At 35.4% G+C, this 20,140-nt stretch overlaps 3 protein-coding genes and 1 long non-coding RNA gene across 4 annotated transcripts; 1 reads left to right on the top strand and 3 right to left on the bottom strand.

The window, feature by feature from the left end:
• Positions 1–1,349: 1,349 nt before the first annotated feature.
• Positions 1,350–6,029, top strand: LOC133803234 (phospholipase D delta-like). Its single transcript, XM_062241205.1, has 10 exons — positions 1,350–2,577; positions 2,931–3,047; positions 3,338–3,535; positions 3,631–3,912; positions 4,014–4,082; positions 4,177–4,324; positions 4,445–4,593; positions 4,799–4,963; positions 5,118–5,318; positions 5,434–6,029. The coding sequence occupies exons 1-10, from the start codon at positions 1,666–1,668 to the stop codon at positions 5,725–5,727; spliced, it is 2,535 nt and encodes an 844-aa protein (XP_062097189.1). The 5' UTR covers positions 1,350–1,665; the 3' UTR covers positions 5,728–6,029.
• A 95-nt stretch (positions 6,030–6,124) lies between these two features.
• Positions 6,125–7,029, bottom strand: LOC133803238 (plastocyanin-like). The gene has a single exon (XM_062241207.1). The coding sequence runs from the start codon at positions 6,894–6,896 to the stop codon at positions 6,387–6,389; it is 510 nt and encodes a 169-aa protein (XP_062097191.1). The 5' UTR covers positions 6,897–7,029; the 3' UTR covers positions 6,125–6,386.
• A 1,511-nt stretch (positions 7,030–8,540) lies between these two features.
• LOC133803237 (plastocyanin) lies at positions 8,541–9,568 on the bottom strand. The gene has a single exon (XM_062241206.1). The coding sequence runs from the start codon at positions 9,296–9,298 to the stop codon at positions 8,789–8,791; it is 510 nt and encodes a 169-aa protein (XP_062097190.1). The 5' UTR covers positions 9,299–9,568; the 3' UTR covers positions 8,541–8,788.
• A 1,978-nt stretch (positions 9,569–11,546) lies between these two features.
• On the bottom strand, positions 11,547–14,574 carry LOC133804802 (uncharacterized). Its single transcript, XR_009878637.1, has 4 exons — positions 14,407–14,574; positions 14,117–14,171; positions 13,893–13,965; positions 11,547–11,947 (listed from the first exon to the last, which is right to left on the bottom strand). It is a non-coding gene; the product is annotated as an uncharacterized LOC133804802 (long non-coding RNA).
• Positions 14,575–20,140: the final 5,566 nt, after the last annotated feature.

Raw genomic sequence — 20,140 nt, 5'->3', positions numbered from 1 at the left:
TATTTGTTAGTGTAACCCGAACCCGTATATGTGTATTTACCACACCCGAACTTGACCCGGACGTACTTGGGTTTGGGTCTAATCTCACCCAAAATTAATGTGTTTGGCCAAAAAATAAGTTGCGGGTCGAGTGGGTTGTGCGGATTTTCAAATTTTGTGGGTCAAATATTCACCACTAATTCACATAGACAAAATGGACATTTCATCTCGATTATTATTATTATTATAAGATATCTAGATATCCTACGCTATAAAAGAAAGATTACATCTTATTCTTATATATTGTTAAATTTAAAATTATATATGTATAGTTGTTTCACACTACTTTTTTTCTACAAAGTACTAAAGAATGTGCATTAATTACATACATTCTATATAGTTAATGATGTGACACTAATTTTTAAAGTAATAGATTCAATTTTAACCAATTATATATTTATGTAAATTAAGATTTAGTATTATTTTAAAAAGAATGTCACATATTTGAGTACATATTATTACAAAAATAAAAAAGAATGTTGCTATTAGTTATCTTAAGGTGTCCAACAACATAAGAGATGACTTATCATAATTAATTAGCGATACTCTATATTTATTATTAAACTAAATTGTGTGGATCCCAATATTAAATTACACTAATAATAGTATATCAACTTCATACAGTGTTAGCCCTTAGCATTTCTCATTAAAAAACATGATAAATTGTGCGGTATGAATTTTTACTAGTATGTAGAGTTTGATTTAGAAATTACTATAATAGTAAAAAGTTAGGAATTTAACTATGTTTGTGTAATATAATGTAATTCATCACATTATAATATGTAATTTTGTTTCGTTTTAAAAAAAAAAAACATATTATAATAGAAAATAAAAATAAAAATCAATAGGATGGTGTATAGTATGCCATATATATTACAATTTTTTTACGAGGGCTTTACTTTAAGTCCTACTGATGGGCTTTCAATATTCTTGACATTTGAATAGCTTTCAGCGCAATTTGTTTTATGACCATATATATTGTAGCTATTTTGAGCATATTTTTAGAAAATTTTGAATAGTTTACAGTACTAAAAATTAAGTTGAAATATATTATTGCACGCGCAACTAATTTTTTTTATATGCATGAAAAACAACATATTTAAACTTAATTTTCAATATTATAAATTATTCAAAATTTCTTGAAAACTCACAAAATGCCTAGAAAATTCCTAACGTACATACATATAGAAGGATGGACTATAAAATTATAAATTGAAACGGTTAAGGGACTATAATATAATAGGAGAAGATGGCCACGTGTTCCATACATGCAAACTCTATGAATAACATGCACACACCCCACCACACCCCACCCTCTTTACTTTTTCATTTAACACAATTTTCCAAACTTGGCTTTGCCGCCTTCGGTTATCGCCGTTGGCTTTCATCGGAGGGAACCCACGGAAAATCCTTGTTCTCCACTCCATGTGATTCAATATCACATAACACGCCACCGTTTTTGGTTCCTCCGGTGATAGCCAACGCCTTTCGTCCGGCCCGGCCCCATCTTCACCGCCTTGTCTGAGATTCCGTGCTTCTACGATCTTCTGTCCTCCATTTCTTTTATATATATAAATATATATGTATATAAATATTTAAAACCCTGGTTTTGGAGCTTCAACTTCAATGGTGGAAGATAAGTCAGACTCGGTTGTTTACCTCCATGGCGACCTTGATTTGAAAATCATCGAGGCGCGGTGCTTGCCGAATATGGATTTGGTCTCGGAGCGTCTTCGCCGCTTCTTCGCAGCCTTTAAGACCTGCCATTCTCCGTTTTCAAGCCACCACAAGCATAAGGTTCACCGGAATATAATCACCAGCGATCCCTACGTCACCGTCTGCCTCGCCGGAGCAAGAGTGGCTCGCACTCGCGTCATCTCCAACTCCCAGAACCCCAAATGGAACGAGCGCTTCAAGATTCCTCTGGCCCACCCGGTCTCCCACGTCGAGTTCTACGTTAAAGACAACGACATGTTTGGAGCCGATTTGATCGGAGTTGCATCGGTCTCTGCTCAGAAAATCTTAACGGGCGAAGCGATTAGCGATTGGTTCCCGGTGATCGGCTCATTCGGGAAACCGCCGAAGCCCGACTCCGCCATTAAAATCGAGATGAGATTTACGAAATGTGACGACAACCCCATGTATCGCTACGGCATATCGTCCGATCCAGACAATTACGGAATCCGAAATTGCTACTTTCCAGTCCGGCAAGGAGGGTCGGTGACGCTGTATCAGGATGCCCATGTTCCGGATTCGATGTTTGATCCAATTGAATTGGATGATGGGGTTTTGTTTCAGCAGAAGAAGTGTTGGGAGGACATTTGTCACGCCATTTTAGAAGCTCATCACATGGTTTACATTGCTGGTTGGTCAATCTATCACAAGGTGAAGCTGGTTCGAGAGCCGACAAAGCCATTGCCCAGTGGTGGGAATTTGAATTTGGGGGAGTTGCTCAAGTATAAGTCTCAAGAAGGAGTACGAGTTCTTCTTCTTGTTTGGGATGATAAGACTTCACATAGTAGATTTTTTCTCAATACGGTATGAAAATTTTCTTTTTACTGCTTCAATATCGTTCCTCTTGTCCAAACAATATAATAAATTGACTTTGAGAGAAACTTGTTTTGAGTCAATTATGGTACACTTGCAAATTTTAATAGTATAAGAAAACAGAGTATCTTAGAGTTCTCATTATCACAGAATATCTTGGCCATATTATTCAGCAAATATCTTTTAAATACTTAATTGTGAGTGACATCGATCATTCTTTGTTAAGAGCTAAAACAATCTCATTGGTTTTATGAATTCTACTTCACCTTCTTTTTAATTTATTTTTCTTTCTTAATTCGTGCTAATAAGATTCTTGTGGACTGACTTTGCATATAAATATGCAGACTGGAGTTATGCAAACTCATGATGAAGAAACCCGCAAGTTTTTCAAGCACTCGTCTGTTACATGTGTGCTGTCGCCTAGATATGCCAGCAGTAAGCTTAGCATTTTCAAGCAACAGGCATGCTTTATACCATGGTCCAGTAATTGTTTCACCATTTTTCTCAGTTCCAATTTCCTAGTATATTTCACTTTTATAAGGCTACTTTTGCTTTGCATTTTCGTTGATGCAAGTAAAGTTTGGCTGATAATGTCAAAGAACACAACACATTATCTTCAGAAAAAAAGAATAATCTTGAGCTGAAACTTAGTTGTTTATTTGATATGAATTTATTATGAGCTATGCATTATACTACGGTTGTGAGGCAAAGAATTAATGTTGTATTATTACTTGCTGATAATCGAGTTCAGGTCGTTGGAACCCTCTTTACACATCATCAGAAATGTGTAATTGTGGATTCACAAGCACCAGGGAATTACCGGAAGGTAACTGCCTTTATAGGAGGTCTAGACCTTTGTGATGGCCGCTATGACACACCTGAGCATCGACTATTTCGTGATCTTGACACTCATGTATTTCAGGATGATTATCACAATCCAACTTTTTCTGTGAGTTTTTCTCTTTTTTTAAATTATATGGATGTCATATTTTTTAAGTACTTTTCTGAATCTGTTTCGTTTGATATTGTTATGTGAGTATATAGGCTGGAACTAAGGGTCCAAGGCAACCATGGCATGATTTACATTGCAAAATCGAAGGTCCTGCAGCATATGATGTTCTTAAAAATTTCGAGCAGCGTTGGAGAAAAGCTTCAAAATGGTCAAAATTGGGGCAACATTTTAAGAGGGTTTCTTATTGGCATGATGATGCTTTGATAAAGTTGGATCGCATATCTTGGATTCTTAGTCCTTCTCCTGGAATTCCCAATGATGATCCTGCATTATGGGTTTCCAAGGAAGATGATCCCGAAAACTGGCATGTTCAGGTTAACTATAGCCCACATATCTGGAGTCACTAATCCTTTTACATCATGTGATCTTAGCTTGTTTAGTTCTTGGTCTTACTTGATTTTTCTTGAACTGACAGGTTTTCAGATCTATAGATTCTGGATCTTTGAAAGGATTTCCTAAAGATATTTATGTAGCAGAGGCTCAGGTTCTTCGCTCTGGCATAATTTATGGATAATGCTCATTCTTTTTTGCATTAATTTGTATTTATACCAAATGTTTGAAATTATTCTGTATTGCAGAATCTTGTTTGTGCAAAAAACTTGGTTATAGACAAGAGCATTCAAACAGCATACATCCAAGCAATCAGAGCTGCACAACATTTCATATATATTGAGAATCAGTATTTTATTGGGTCATCGTATGCATGGCCGGCTTACAAAGATGCAGGTATTTGAACTATCTCAAACTTTGCATGACATGCTACATAAGCCAAAGTTTAATCTTGTCACAATCTGTAGCTGCCTACTATTCTCTCACTTTGACAAGTTTAATTTTCTTTTCATTTAGGTGCTGATAATTTAATCCCAGTGGAATTGGCATTAAAGATTGCCAGTAAGATAAGAGCCAAACAGAGATTTTCTGTGTATATTGTGATGCCTATGTGGCCTGAAGGTCCACCATCTTCTGTTGCAATGCAAGAAATACTTTTTTGGCAGGTAAAAAGAAAAATTACATGTATAACATTTCCATATATACAGGGTACAAAAGAAAATGATAGGTTGATTTGCTAAAAGAAATTCTGTGACATTGTAAATGCATTTTACTTTGGTAGGTGATAATAGAACTATGCCAATGTCTTATGTCTGAAACACTAAAACAAAGCAATTGATGTGTGAGTTTGAAAATTCTTATTTATTTCAGGGACAAACAATGCAAATGATGTATGAAGTTATAGCAGAAGAATTGAAATTCACGCACGTTGAGAATGCTCATCCACAGGACTATCTAAATTTTTACTGTCTTGGTAAACGGGAGGAATTATCTAAAGAAGAGTCACCCAATCATACTTCAAAGAGTGGAGACACAGTAAGAAGAAATAATTTTCTTCTCTTTTAATTTGAAACCATCAATAATCAGTAACTTTTAAGCATAATTAAGGTGATATCTGGGTTTTTAATCATTCAATTAGTAGTACAACTTTGTTATGATAAAATTGTGTTATGCCAACAACCCTTTTCAGGTTTCAGCCTCACAAAAGTTTCAACGGTTTATGATCTATGTCCATGCCAAAGGTATGATAGTAGACGATGAGTATGTGATAATAGGTTCGGCCAATATCAACCAAAGGTCTATGGCTGGTTCAAGAGACACTGAGATAGCCATGGGTGCATATCAACCTTATCATACATGGGGTAACAGAAAACGACATCCACATGGCCAGGTTCGCCCCTTTTCTAAAAACTTCGTTCTTTCCATAACCAACCAATTTGACCACCTTTAACTTGTGTCATCTATCAAAACAGAAGCTTAAATCTTTATGTTTGTTGTGTGTAAAGGTGTACGGATACCGAATGTCACTATGGGCAGAGCACTTGGGGCTGGTAGAAGATGAATTCAAAGAGCCTGAAAGTTTGGATTGCGTGAAGCGTGTGAACCAAATAGCTGAAGCTAATTGGACAAGTTTCGTAGCAGAGGAGTTTACACCATTGCAGGGTCACCTGATTAAATACCCAGTAGAAGTAGATTCTAGTGGGAAGGTTGGTCCCTTGCCTGGACGAGAGACTTTCCCTGATGTGGGTGGTAAGGTGCTTGGATGCCGTTCCAACTTTCCTGATGCTCTAACTACATGAGCTAGCTAGCTCTTCTCAGTTTTGGTCTTTTGGTGATTTCATCAGAATTCACTTCATCCCCCGAAGGAGTAATCAATATATATATTAGTGACTAATTTATATATAACCTTAACCTTCTTGTAATTTGTTACCATTCATACATAGCGGTCAGTTCAATTGGCTTCACATTAATTGTCCGTAGGTGGAAATTAGGTTCATTACTCTTTTGAGTTGTAAACTTTTAATTTCACTGAAAAAAAAATTGTTCAATTGTATTGTTTACTGTCAAAATTTATACACAAACGTTCATTCATATATTTTCATATTTGATACTCCTGGGGTGGCATTATGTGTTGATTCTACACTTGTAGATTCCTCATATCCGAAAGTTATTAAAACCCTTATAAAACAAACGGGATAATCAACCAAAGAACAAACTAATTTAGAAAATTAGGACATACTATACAATAATTCTACAACTTCAAACAACAACAATAGTTACAATAAAACCACTTCACACAATTTCAAATGATTACAAGTAGTTGCTATTATATATATACATATATATATATGTATTTATATCAAGAGAGAGCTCTAGCTAGTAGACAGTAGGTAGTACAGTGTGCGCCTATGAAAAAATTTGAAATTAATGTGATATTTTGCAAAAGAGAAAAACAAAGTTAATTGACTGTGACTTTGCCAACCATGCCAGCTCCCTGGTGAGGCGCGCAGTAGAAAGAGTAGTCACCTTTCTCGGTCAAGGTGACTACGTATGTCTCTCCAGCACTGTTAAGAAGGTCCTCCTCGTTCATAGATATCTTGGAGACGTCGACGCCGCTGGGGACTTCGTCTTCGTCGAAGATCACGTTGTGTGGGAACCCAGCATTGTTCTTGAACACAATCTTCTCCCCTGCGCTCACCGTGAATTTGCTCGGTTCGAACACCAACGACCCGTCCCCGCCGCCGAGCAACACCTCCACAGCCATGGCGTTGCTCGCCAACATGGCGCTAGCTGCGGTGGCTGCCACTGCCACGCCAAAGTCCCTCATTGACGCCTTCGCGCTGAGCCTCGGGAGTACTAGAGGAGCGGCGGGAGAAGAGGACTTAGCGGAGGTGATGGTTTTTGCCTTGGCTGCCTTCAGGCCGGTGAATGATGGGATGGCGACGGCTGCGGTGGTCACGGTGGCCATGGATAACTGTTTTTTCTTTTTTCAAAGCGATATAGGTAGGTAGGCGATGAGAAGTGATCAGTCAAGTGGTGAAGATGGGAGTGTTGGTTTTAAAAATAGTGGTGGAGAGTAGATGGCAATTGAGACCAAAAGTGTACTGCAAAGCAAGTAGAGAAAAAACACTACTCTTTTGTGTGGTCTGTATTGAATAAAAAAAAATGGTATGGATATTAATGGAAGTTGTGTTATCTAAGAAATGAATTTCATTGGCTTTTTCCTGTGCTATGTCCCTATGATTGGTATCCCCTTGTACTGTAATTGTAAAACCATAACTGTTAGTTTTATTGTTAAGCAACAGATTACTTAAGATAGTTAGTAATAATCTGTTTTGTTATTTAGTTGTATCTCATTGTAACCGACTGTAGTTGCATCCTTTGTTATAAATAAAATCACCTCAGCTCTCTCTTTCGATTAAGCTCACTTTCATTTTCTCTAAAATTTGGGATTTACTAGGCTTTTTCTTCTTCAAAACTTCACGTACCCTCCATAGATTTTTACCTTCTATAAAAGCTAAAGAGTAACCCTGAATTACATATCTCCACCGTTCAAGTAATTATGAAAACAAACAAAAACACAAACGCATATAAGCAAAAACAATCTAGCCCCCTAAAAATCTCAAAATTAACATTTATATATGTCGTACGTAGTAGTAGCAGTGTGTACTGCAAGCATTGTACTGCATTATAAATTGTACTTGCTAGTTATATAGTACTTGAAATTACAAGACAACACAAATCTTCTTCGTATATATAAACACAAACGATTATATTAATTCTTCTGCCTCTTCCCTTATTTTGGTCAAATGATCGATGCTAGATCGATCCACGAGACTCTACACATATTGTAGTGTTACTTATTGCTTTGATCACAATATATGTGTGTGTGTGTGTGTGTATTAACACGTTCGTGTATGTATTGTAGGCGAGATGGACATTAAAGTTGGGTGTGCCAGCAATTGTGAACATATGTATAGCTGCAGTGGAGTTCCACTTCCAGATCATATGGCTTCAGAATAGGTTTGAATTAGAACTTTTTTTTCTTTCTTGGAACTTACTTTGAACAAGAAATCAACTTGGTTTGTGATAGTCTTATAATTTGTTAATTGTATGCACAAAACCTTTTAAAGATTCGTTTGGCATAAAACTGTCTTTCGTTTATTCTTCTTTTCCTTATCTCTGTATATCATGAAGAGAAAATTTGTTCACAAGAATGATCATGAAGCATGTATATGCATTCCTTTCATTAGATCACTCAATCATATTGATATGCTTAAGTGATTCGAGTTGTTTTGAAGTAATTTAAGTTTTGATGGTTTGAAAATATATAGTTTAATTCATCCGAAATTCCCTTAGAATGTTAACAATTATTTAAAAGACGATTATATTTTCTATGAATTTCGATAAATTTTCATGTGTTTTCAATGGATTATATTCAGTATATATGAGTATCATAGTGTCAAAGTTTAAAGGCTAATGAACTTTCTATCAAAACCGCTTTGTCTGAAGTCTAAATAATAATACTCTGTTCGCAGTAATTTTAGTTAGCAATTGAACCTCAACCCTAAAGATATATAAACCCAATTAGATATGTTATGTACCACATAAATAGATTATAAATCAACAATTTACTGAAAAAAGAAAGTGTCAGCCAAAAATAAAATAAGCTAAGCACTATAATATGGTAGAGCACCACCAGAACCTCACACACATTTTAACATGATTTCCAGCACAAAAAAAAAACCCCGAAGATAAAGAAAAAAGATGAGATAATTAAATTAAAGAAAATGTTCGATCGAGAACATATATAAATATATATATATATATAAAAATAGCCTCAGTTACATAACCAACAACTTAATTAACTGTGACTTTTCCAACCATGCCAGCTCCCTGGTGAGGAGAACAGTAGAAGGAGTAAGAGCCTTTCTCAGTCAAAGTAACAGCGTAGGTCTCTCCAGGAGCGTTAAGGAGGTCCTCCTCCGACATGGAAATCTTTGATGCGTCCACTCCGCTGGGAATCTCGTCCTCGTCGAAAATAACGTTGTGAGGGAACCCAGCATTGTTCTTGAACACAATCTTGTCTCCTGAGCTAATGGAGAATTCCTTGGGCTCGAATACCAGCGCCCCGTCACTGCTGCCGAGCAACACGTCCTGAGCCATGGCACTGCTCGCCAGTATGGCGCTAGCAGCTGTTGCAGCCACGATAACACCCACGTCCTTGAGCGACGCCTTCAAGCTCATCTTCGCCACTGGAGTGGTGCTGACCGAGTTGACTTTAACTCCGCTGCTCATTCTTGTGGCTCCGGCGACCTTCAGGCCGGTGAAGGATGGGATGGTGACTGATGCAGAGGTCATGGTGGCCATGTCGGAATATTAGTTGGATTTTCTGTTAACTGGTGAGTGTTGATATCGAGCTTAAGAGAGGAGATCAGGAGATGAAGATAGGAAGTTGAGAAGGGCTTTTAAGGATGGTTTGTGTGGTTTGAGTTTGAGGAAATTGGATAAAGAATGTATGTGTGAGAGTTTTGGGTTATCTTGATGATGAGTTTGATTGGCTGCTTTGGATACTATCCGATGACGTGGCTTGTTTTTTTTTTTATTTTGTGATGTGAGGTGGATAATGTATGCCAGAGACTCCTTGAGATGTAAAGTAAGGTGAATTTCTTACAACTAATCTCGTCACTCGAGGGCGGATGTATTGGGCCATTGCCAGCCCAATGAGTACCAAGTCCAATATTGGTTAAAAGAGAAAGCCCATCTAACTTTGTTTAATGTTGTATCTTAAGGTGCTTTAAAGCCACATTATGTCCTAAATATTGGTTGATGTACTTCATTATCTGGTTTTATATGTTCAAATTAAAAGTAAATATATAAAACTCTATATTAATTTGCACCGATTATCATATACAAGTTATGTTGGGTACCATGGTATCGCATAACAATATTATAATTATCCTTCGTTTTGTGTAACGACAAATTTTATGAAATACGATAATTTAGATAACACGAATGTCAAGAACACAAAATTATAGATGCATACATTTTACGATTGATGTAGAGTGTTGATATATGATACTTTAAGGTATCGAATACTACATAATACGACTGATAACAATTCATGCAATTTAATATTAAATCTCACATGTTCAAATTTAAAATAAAATATATAAGATTCGATATTAAATTACACTAATCATCGCACGTCGTATTAAATTACACCAATCATCGCACATCGCATTATGTGGTATTGAACATCATATGATGTCCTGTAACAATATTCTACTTTGTATATTTAATTAATGAGAATTTAAACTAAATATAATAAGGATAAAAACAAAACAAAATATGGAAATTTCTAAACCATACTTAAATCAAATAAACCATGTTTGCATACACTCAATAAATTTCATCTCAAATTTTAAAAAAAGTGAAAGATTGCAATATTCTCCAAGTCGATAAAGATGGAGGAGGCTAACAATGTGGAACTGCTACTGAAGAAGGATGTCGTAGTTTTAATGAATCAAATCTTCTTCTTTACTTAAATCTACGAAACCATAGAATAGAATGTGAATATATATAAGTAAAAATTACACTATATATGACTTTTCTTCTCTCTTAATTTTTTTTTATATATAGGGATTTGCATTTGTTATTGTTTCGATGGGAATTTGCATTCACCAAATACTTTAATTGAAAACAAAATGCAAAATTTTTAAATCTAGAAATTATAGTTTAAAGAAATAAGATTTACAAACGATATTGAGGTAAATTCCGAGTCATGAAAATGATTTTTTTTTTTTTTTAAAATATCTATTATTAAGCGAAAAAAAACAAAAATTATATCAGAAAGACGCAGTATGTGTTACCATGTAACAAGGTCTGGGACAAAATTATATTAAAAAAAAAATACAAATTACTAATATTTTCAAATTTGCTACTACTTCTTCAATTTTGTAGTATCTATATCTAATAATTAAAAAAAATCAGTCGATTTCTAGCTCAAATAAACAAAGTGATGCTTACAAACGATATTAAAATTTAATTTCGAATATGACATTTATTTTTTTTAGTGAAAAATTCGTCATAGTAATAATATCTATTTACTTAAACAATAATAATTTGTATTTTTATTTTCAATATTTTAAATGACTACATTTTACTTATTACTTAACTTTTATTATTTAAATAGTATGATACACTACAAAGAGACTTTTCGCAACGCAAAGTATTTATATTGCGTCACCCAACTTTTCACAACACAATTATGTGTTGCGAGGTACCATCGTTGAAAGTTCATAACAAAAGTTACAATGCGAATTTTCGCAACACTTGGCAAAATGTGTGACAGAAAGTGAGTTTTAGGATCACCTAAGGTACAATATAAAAATACAATTTTAATTAAAATTTATGATCTTTAGCGATGCAATAATGCGTCACCAAAAGTATAAAATATGTTTCTTTTGATGACACAATATGGCGTCACCAAAAGTGAAATATGCATGGCCTTTGGCAACGCTTTAATGCCTCGCCAAAAACTTGCTACAAAAAATTTAGATTTTTTTTAAAAAAAAAAAAAACTATTATTTTATTTTTAAAGCAAAATTACTAAATATTAATATGATGATTTTTTCAATGAAAAATATTATAGTAAAAGTAAATTTAATACAAATAGTCATTGTTAATAAGTAAAAGTAAAATGCAAAATAGATTAAAATTAAGATCTTGAGAGCGTCCAATCCTAAAAAGAAAAAAGAAAATAATAAAGCAATGTGAGCAATATGCTGCAGTAGATTGTACATTCTCTTCGACTGGGTCTGAAGAACCAATTTGGACCAAGTTAACTTTTCTGTGGTTAAAATTAGGGCCTCTTTGGTGGAAGTTTTTGCTTCCTCATGAAGATTAGAGGTCTCTGTAACAACATTCAAACTCAGAAATCTCTAGCCTGCTGCTCCTCAAAAAAATTCTGTAATGTGTATATGAGCCACAGCCAATGCAAGAGTGTGCAGGCCTAGGCTGCAAGATATATGACCTTTTTTGTTATCATTTGAAAAGTAGAAGAAACATAACAAAGAAAATTAAGAAATCTCTAGTGGAAGGATTATAACAATCTATATATTTATATGTAATATGTACATTCGTATAATAAAGCAAAAGAAAGTAGATGGAAACAACAAGCAAGCACTACTAAAACAGAAAACAACAAACTATCACCGCTTAAACACAGAATAAAAAGAAAACCACAGTTAAGAAAAGACCCCAATCACAAACTACACAAAGGGCAAAGGGATAGACCTGAAAGAAGAAAGCTACGGCAAACTACAATATTCATATAAAACCTTAATGTGTTGCTCAATAATTTGCTTTATACAAATGTTACTCAATCAAACATTTGTTAGTTCAAATAACTGTGCTCGTAGAAGTGGTCAGTTGGGGGGACATATATGAAGGACGAAAAATCACTAGTGGTGGGTAATGATAAAAGTGCTCTTAAAAAATCTTTTGGGGTGGGTAATGGTAATAATAGCCTCTTTATGAAGACATTCCTATGTCCATACGAAGTTGTACATAGGTATGAATGGGAGTTATCCTTTCCAATCTAAGGACTTCTAGTCTTTATTCAAACAAATTTAAAGCATATAATGCAGCATTCATAGTGTACATTTGCAAATGTATAATTATACCAAACACCAAGTGGTTTCTCTAAATGTGCTTTAGAGTTGAGAACTGGTTAGAGTTCTTATGATTCACTTAGTGTAGAAACTACAACAACAGTATTGTTTGAGACTTGGAGCTGCCCCATTTCATTTATTTACTATTAAAGTTAATTATTTCAAACCCATATCAAGATTAATCGGTTTAAATATTAAAAATCACATTCTATTGTGTTGTGAAATTTCAATAAAACAAGGGATATTTTGAATGAAACTAAAAATCCAATTCACATGTATATATCACTACTTGTACATGTGAGACATGTTATTAGTCAGCCAAGCAGCTAATTACTCCTATTGTTAAAATCATCTTGAAGCTAACAATAAACTGAAGATACAGGGATAGAAAACAAATAAATGTAAATAGATCAGATACTATATATAGCACGTGATCCTCAAAAGTTCTCAGCTCCAATTTGAGGTCTGAAATAATGTTCTTTCATTTAAAAAATGAATAAAAATAAGTGTAAATCTTTAGAGCTAATCAAACAAGTGTAAAATAAAAAGATATACTGCTTAATCATTATTAATAGTCGCTGGAGGTAGACCATTTATCTATCAGGGCACATGCTCAGCCTGTATACTCATTAAGCATCACTTCTGAGTAAACTTTACACATTCTAACGAACTACTTCTACTAAATACCTTCTATGTGTCATATTTGGATTATGCTGCTCAAACTCAAAGAGCCATGAGAGCCACAGTTGGCGGTTGACTTCTTATATCTAATGAAAAACGACGGCACACATTGAAATTAGGATGTTTAGAATTTTTTTATTTGTAAATGGTATCCACAATACCTGTTCATTATAGATTTTTCCTTCTAAACTTCAAGGCTAGACAAAAAAACAAGCTGTGATCTGTTTCAAGTCATATAGCTGGTGGAAAGGAAAGACGCTATCTTTTTATCCCTATTTAGATTGAGACTTTAAATCCTGCTCCAATATACAAATCTTGGAACACAACCATGATTGTAGCAATAAAACAAGCATTAGTTCTACGCTTCACATTTATGTTTTCATTGAATCTTGGATATAGGCGGATAAATTCACGCCATATTGCCTTATTTCTAGTAATCTTTGACATGTAAATATGCACGGATAGAGCAAGTATGAATAGTTCTGTAATACTCATTAAACCTAAATTCAACAAACAATAACACGTCATGCCAGGCTTAAAACCCATAAACGCTTTATCTTTATCCTCTCTAGCAATGCCAACAGATACCAATTTGAATACAAGCTCACCTTGTAGCAGTGCAGAGAACAACATCGTGAATTGCAAGGAGGACAAGTATATTATGAATATAGCTTCTGACATCTGAATTTTAAACAAAAATAAAATAAACACAAAATTTCATCAGATAGATTAAAATCTGAAGAAAACAAATGAAAAAATAAAAACCTTATAAATCAGAAGCATAACACATAAGACTTTCAAATAATATTCAATAGAGGAAAAAAAATTATACCTGAAGCTGAGATATAATCACAAACCCAAACTTAGCAGCTCATAACTTTCTATATCTGAAATAAGCAATATAATAGCAAACAATATAACAAAATAAATTAGTATCAGTAATCAGATAAATTCAAAAATGAGTAATTGCTTCTTAAACACTATATTATACAGGTTTGAACAATTATCACAAAACATTTCAACCCCAAGCTAGGAACTCTAAATCAATTTATATATCATATATATATATATATATATAAATGGAAGTTTGCAATCGGAGAGAGAGGAATCGGCGATACTTACCTGAGTGCGAAACCGGAGACCGAATAACCAGATCAGCAGAGAGGTGTGAGAGAGGAGAGAAACCAAGATTTATACCCAAACACCAAAACAAAAATCAATACAAGTTTTACTTAACAAACCAAAACACCAAATATCAAAATCAAAGTTAAAAAAAAAAAAAAAAAAATGCCTTACCTCTTGAGCCACTCCGAGAGAGGCTTGAGTGAGGTCAGAGTTTGAGAGAGGCGAGAGAGAGAGGAGAGCGTGAGAGGAATTTCTTGGAGCAAATAATTTTGAGTTGTCTAGAGATTTTGGGAGAAAGAGTGCTGAGAGACTCTATATCCGACTCTCTTTTGGATTTTTTTTAGTTTGATGATATTTGTATTTATTTTTACAAAATAATTAGTCATGATATTTTAACTTATTCAACATACACCACATTTTACATTAAAATTTACATCAATTTTACACCTTTAGATCAAAATAAAATTATTGGCTAAAATTATAACATAAGCTTAGAAGAATTTTTTAAAAAAAAAGCAATGGAGCAGTCTCGTGTCTTAAGTAGGGGTGCACACAGGTCGGATTTTTGGGTTTCGGGCGCATCAGATTCGGGTTTCGAATTTAGAAAAGTGATACTGAACTCGACCTTTCGAATTTCATATTTTATTGATGGGAATTTTTAAAAAATATGGCTTTTTAGCCAACAATGTGCAAAAATATGGGAGTTAAACTTTATTTAATTTGTATGGGAAAATTTAATTAACAAAAACTTAGTTTATGGGAAAACTAATCTTATATTGGAAATCAAAATTAATAAAAAAAAATCAACAAAAGGAGAGGTACTATGGTAATTAACATAGCCAAAAATCCTTCAACCAAGTCACATCTTCTCTTTCATTTTGCCCTAGCCGCCTCACCATCTCCACCATAGCCAAAACTCCTCCACTCGGCTGCCTCACCATCTCCACCATCATCTCCGGCCACCCACCCTCACCACCTGCCAAGAACACCCCAACCGCACCTCTATGAAACCCAGCCACTCCTCCACTCGGCTGCCTCACCATCTCCGACCACCCACCCTCACCACCTGCCAAGAACACCCCAGGCGCACCTCCGTGAAACCCAGCCACCCTCACCACCTCAGGTGCACACCTCCGTGAAACCCAGCCAAGAACACCCCAGTCGCACCATCGACGAACACAACCTCAATCCGTGCATCTCTGTACGATTCCATTCGCAAGCCCCCAAATCCAAAATGACGGGGATAGGCTGAGGTGAGGGATGTGCTGGTGGTGGTCGAAGGCGAGGAACAAGGGTGGCGCCTGGGCTGAGTGCGATTTGTGGTGCTCGGAGCTGCGCAAAACGACGGGGATGACTGGGTTTGCGACGGGGTTTTGCGCGTAGGGGATGGGGGTTTCTGGTGGTGGTCGGAGGCGACGGAGGAGGTTGGTTCGTGGTCAGATCTGTTTTTTTTTTTTTTTTGTGTCTTCAGATCTGTGGTAACTGGTCACCTTCACGTTCTTTGTTTGTATATTTCAGGAGGTAACTGATTACCTTCACATTCTGATGTGTGTGTATATTTCTGGGTTCTATATGGTAACTGGTTACCTAGGTTACTAAATCATACTTACTCTTCTTTTTTTTCCTTCAAATGTGATGTTTCTTTTCATTTCTAATATGAGTGACTTGTCACCCCTCTTATGGTAACTGGTTGCCCATCTTATGGCAGTAAGTTACTAATCTCACTGTAACTAGTTACCCCTTCTTATACATGTTATTTAACCTCTAAGACTATTTTTTACATAAATATGAAAAATCAAACAAGTAACTGGTTACCCCTCTGGATAAATGTTATTTAAGCAAGCTGTAGGATTTTTTTTTACATAACTTTGAAAAATCAATTAAGTAGCTGGTTACCTTACCCAGGTTTTGAAAAAAAAAATGTACAACCTAAAAAAAAGGAAAAAAAATGTTTACAATAAATAAAAAAAATAATAAACACAATTCATATTAAAAAAAAAAACATTTTCAAAACAACCATGGAAAAATTTAATATACAAATAGTTATATAAAATTAATATAAAAAAATCAAATAAGCTCAAAAAAATAATCAAATTACAAACATACCATTCCAAATTAATAAAACTTGATTACGAGTAAAAATATGGCATAAACAAACTTTTATACAAAAATATGGGAAACTAAACCCATAAAAGTGAAATTTAAAAAAAAAAAGCCATAGATTAACTTTTCTTGAAAAAAAGCCATATTTTTGCACAATCTATTAAAAATCCCATATAACATGTAATTTTCACTTTATTGATTTTCGGGTTTTAGATTTCGGATTTGGTCGGAGCAAATCTAATTGAGTGTCGAATACAATTGGGCCAAGTTTTGAGTTTGGGCCTATTGGGGGCCTTGATCGCAATTTTTTTTTAAATTCGGTTTTTGTTACCTTTCCTACTTTGTTTGCAATTTCCTACCTTGTTAAACTTTTAAAAATACAAGTTATTTTGCTTACATAATTAAATTTTAGAAAATTATTTCTATTGTTGACCCTCGATTTGGCCAACTGACACGGAGTCAAAACACTTGACGTGGAAAGAGGTGTTGGAATGAATGTAATGACAAAAACAGTAAAGGACACAAGGAATTATAGTGGTTCGGCCCCAAGAACTGGTAATGACCTATGTCCACTTAAGCTATTATTGATATGAGATCTCGAAGGAGTGATCAAAGAACTAGGGTTCTCTGAGTTTCACCAGCCTGAGAGAGACAAATAGTACAATCGTAATATAATAGCTCTAATTGTCTCCTGAATATGTAATTCTAAATAAGCAAAAGCCAAAAGTCCTTTCCTTGAGCTATTTTCTCATTATTTATAGGCTCAAGGAAGATTACATGAATTAGTTACAGATATTCTTTCCTAAATAATCGGATATTCAGTAAAGCATGGGAGATAATCTCGGATATGACGATGATCTCTATAAGATTATCTTTGAAATATCTGGAATGTACGACCATGCTGGTCGTGATAAAACTCAGCTCCGTGCTTGCAATGTCTTACTGGTCGATACTCTAACAGAATTTTGCCAGGTGTCAGCCACGTGTTAGAAATTGCCTGCCACATCATCCGCGTCCGTTTTTTGGATAACATCTATCATAATTTTTTTTTAAAAAGGCTTTAGACCTCTTAATAATATGACTTAGTTTGTTAAAAAAAACAATAGACATTCTTACTTGGTTATTTAGTTTGAAATTTAAAATTATTGTGAGTTGTTTAGGCTTTGGACCTAATTGAATTTGACCAATTAATATCAGCTTAAACAAATTTAAAATCCTAATTAAATTAGCAAAATATAAACTTATAAAAGATTAATAAAACAATCCAATGTCTAGCAGTTCACTTCACTTCTCCTGTAAAAAAAAATAGAAACTATTATCTTCTTTTGTGTGTTAAAAATATATACCTTAAAGCATATAAACAAAACAAAAAACATAATTAAAAAATATCATTGTAACCCTCTGGATAGCCAAGACCGTTACATTGTGTATTTTAAATAGTGCTAGACTTGCTAAATGAGTCATTTGGCCATAACCGTGTAACTAAACGTGATTAATGGTTTAGGGTTAAAATTTTTGGTCAAAAGGCGTAACCATTTCATTAAAATATTTACGTTCATACATGGGATCCCAAAATAATGTTTAAAAATGTAATTACAATCCAAAAATTAAAACCGGTCGATCTAAGGAGAAAATCCGGTCGTGGTGGTCGAGTAGCCACATATGTACACGTCGCCACCGAAGCTCTCCAACTTATGGCTGATCCAGCTTCTCTTTCCCCTTACCTGCACCACATAGCACCCGTGAGCCAAGACTCAACAAGAAAACTTCAACATGCTCATAAGTAGTTAATGATATATCATAGAATCATAATAAGCATGCCTAGCAGTAATAACCCTACTCATGCATGCATTCTACTTATAAATGACTACAACGTCATATCGGGACCAGTTGCTCTAATTAACTGACTAATAAGTCATACTAGGGCCCAATGCCCTAGGATATGAGACTAATAAGTCACCCCAGGGCTCGTTGCCATATCCTCTGCAAAATCAGCCTTGGAGCTGACCCAGCGTACCTGGCGCTTAATTTTCCACGACCATTGGGTCGGACAAGCGTATGATGTGCCCCTGATTAGGCCCAACCACAACGACCAGCGCTCAGCGTGCTATTGCCTCCCTTGACTTATAACTCAATGTTTTCTCAATCAGATAGTGCAAACATGCATACATTACATGGAAAATATCCAGATACAGAGCATTCAACATGCTTAATCAAATAATCATAGGCATAATCATAATCATGCACATTTATAGGGGACCAAGCCCTAATCAAGCCTATATTCGACAACCGACCCAAGCCTTAATCACGTACATCATGTATTGGGTGTAGTTTTCTTACCTCAAGTCCGATTGTAATGTAAAATAAGAATGACCATTGAGCACGATCCTGGTTTCTGAGCCCCTAGCGGTAACCTAGTCACAACCAAATATAGAATCTCGTCAATAACGAGCGAATAAAGGCTTTCGGACCGATTCCTAGCCTCCGGGACGTCAAATTCTACTAAATTGGGTAGCAGGATCAATCCCGAGCTCTTAGGTTTGAGTTCTCACACTCAAAGCCTTCCCGGGGCTCAAAATCCCTTCAAGCGCTACGACCCAAAATTAAAGAGCCGTGGCCCACCCCAGGTCAGAGAGCCCAAGGGGTCTCCTTTGGACCACACACGCCGCGGCGCGCCACTACAGGCGATGTGGCTTAAATGGGCTTTCAGCACCTGCTTCTCCCTACTTTCATGAGAGCTGCGACGCCCCAAGAACAGGGCCGCACCTCAACATGAAAACTCATAATTTTCCCCATTTTCTTCAAGCCAAAATCCACCAAAAACCTATCAAACATAGCTAAATCTCAAAAGTAAGGTTCCCAATCAACTCAGCAGCTCAAAACCATCAAAACCCAAGCTAAAACTTGGCCAAAACCTCATCAAATCTCATATTGAGTTTCTAAAACTCAGCCAAAAACCAGAAAAAGACAAATTTAGGGCTAGAAATTGTTACCTCTGTTGCCCCAATCGATGCTAAGCTTTTCCCCAAGTAATCCTGAGCCTAAGCTAGCTTCCAATCCTCCTAGATTGCAAGAATTCCCAATCAATCGAGAGAGAGAGAGAGTAGCTCCTCTGTTTTTCTGTGTTGTTCGGTTATGAGAGGTTACTTAAAGTTCAAGTAACTCTAAGTGAATCCCAAGGGCTCGGGGTACCCAAAAATGTCCCCGAGGGTAAAATGGTCAAAATTCCCTCCTAATCTCACGAACTCTGAATATATCCTCAAATATTTATCTCCATTACCCAATATCCTGATAATGCACTAAATATCCAAAATAACCCTTGACTCACCCCGAGTCGAGTATTTGGTCCCGTTGTGACTTTCCCGCTAACTTGCTCCCTAGGATCGCCTCATGTCGAGTAACCCAAATATATCCACATAATAATGTGGTCTCACACATATATCACATATATGCACATATATTCCAAATATACCCGTAACAGGCCAAATTACAAAAATTACCCTTCAAATAAGAAACGGGCCCACATGCATATTTAATATACCTAAATATGCATATCTACTCATATTATAATATAACTCACATAATATATAATGACACACATATATATCACATAATTTTCCATAATTTG

This window comes from Humulus lupulus, chromosome X, assembly GCF_963169125.1.
Source record: "Humulus lupulus chromosome X, drHumLupu1.1, whole genome shotgun sequence".
Lineage (NCBI taxonomy): Eukaryota > Viridiplantae > Streptophyta > Magnoliopsida > Rosales > Cannabaceae > Humulus > Humulus lupulus.
This window is presented reverse-complemented; position numbering and strand designations above follow the sequence as displayed.

Excerpts from the sequence above, each read along its gene's own strand:
- LOC133803238 (XM_062241207.1), bottom strand. The coding sequence starts at position 6,896 with ATGGCCACCGTGACCACCGCAGCCGTCGCCATCCCATCATTCACCGGC.
- LOC133803234 (XM_062241205.1), top strand. The coding sequence starts at position 1,666 with ATGGTGGAAGATAAGTCAGACTCGGTTGTTTACCTCCATGGCGACCTT. Across the intron at positions 4,083-4,176 it reads TTTATGTAGCAGAGGCTCAG|AATCTTGTTTGTGCAAAAAA; the intron begins GTTCTTCGCTCT and ends TCTGTATTGCAG. Across the intron at positions 4,325-4,444 it reads GCCGGCTTACAAAGATGCAG|GTGCTGATAATTTAATCCCA; the intron begins GTATTTGAACTA and ends CTTTTCATTTAG.
- LOC133803237 (XM_062241206.1), bottom strand. The coding sequence starts at position 9,298 with ATGGCCACCATGACCTCTGCATCAGTCACCATCCCATCCTTCACCGGC.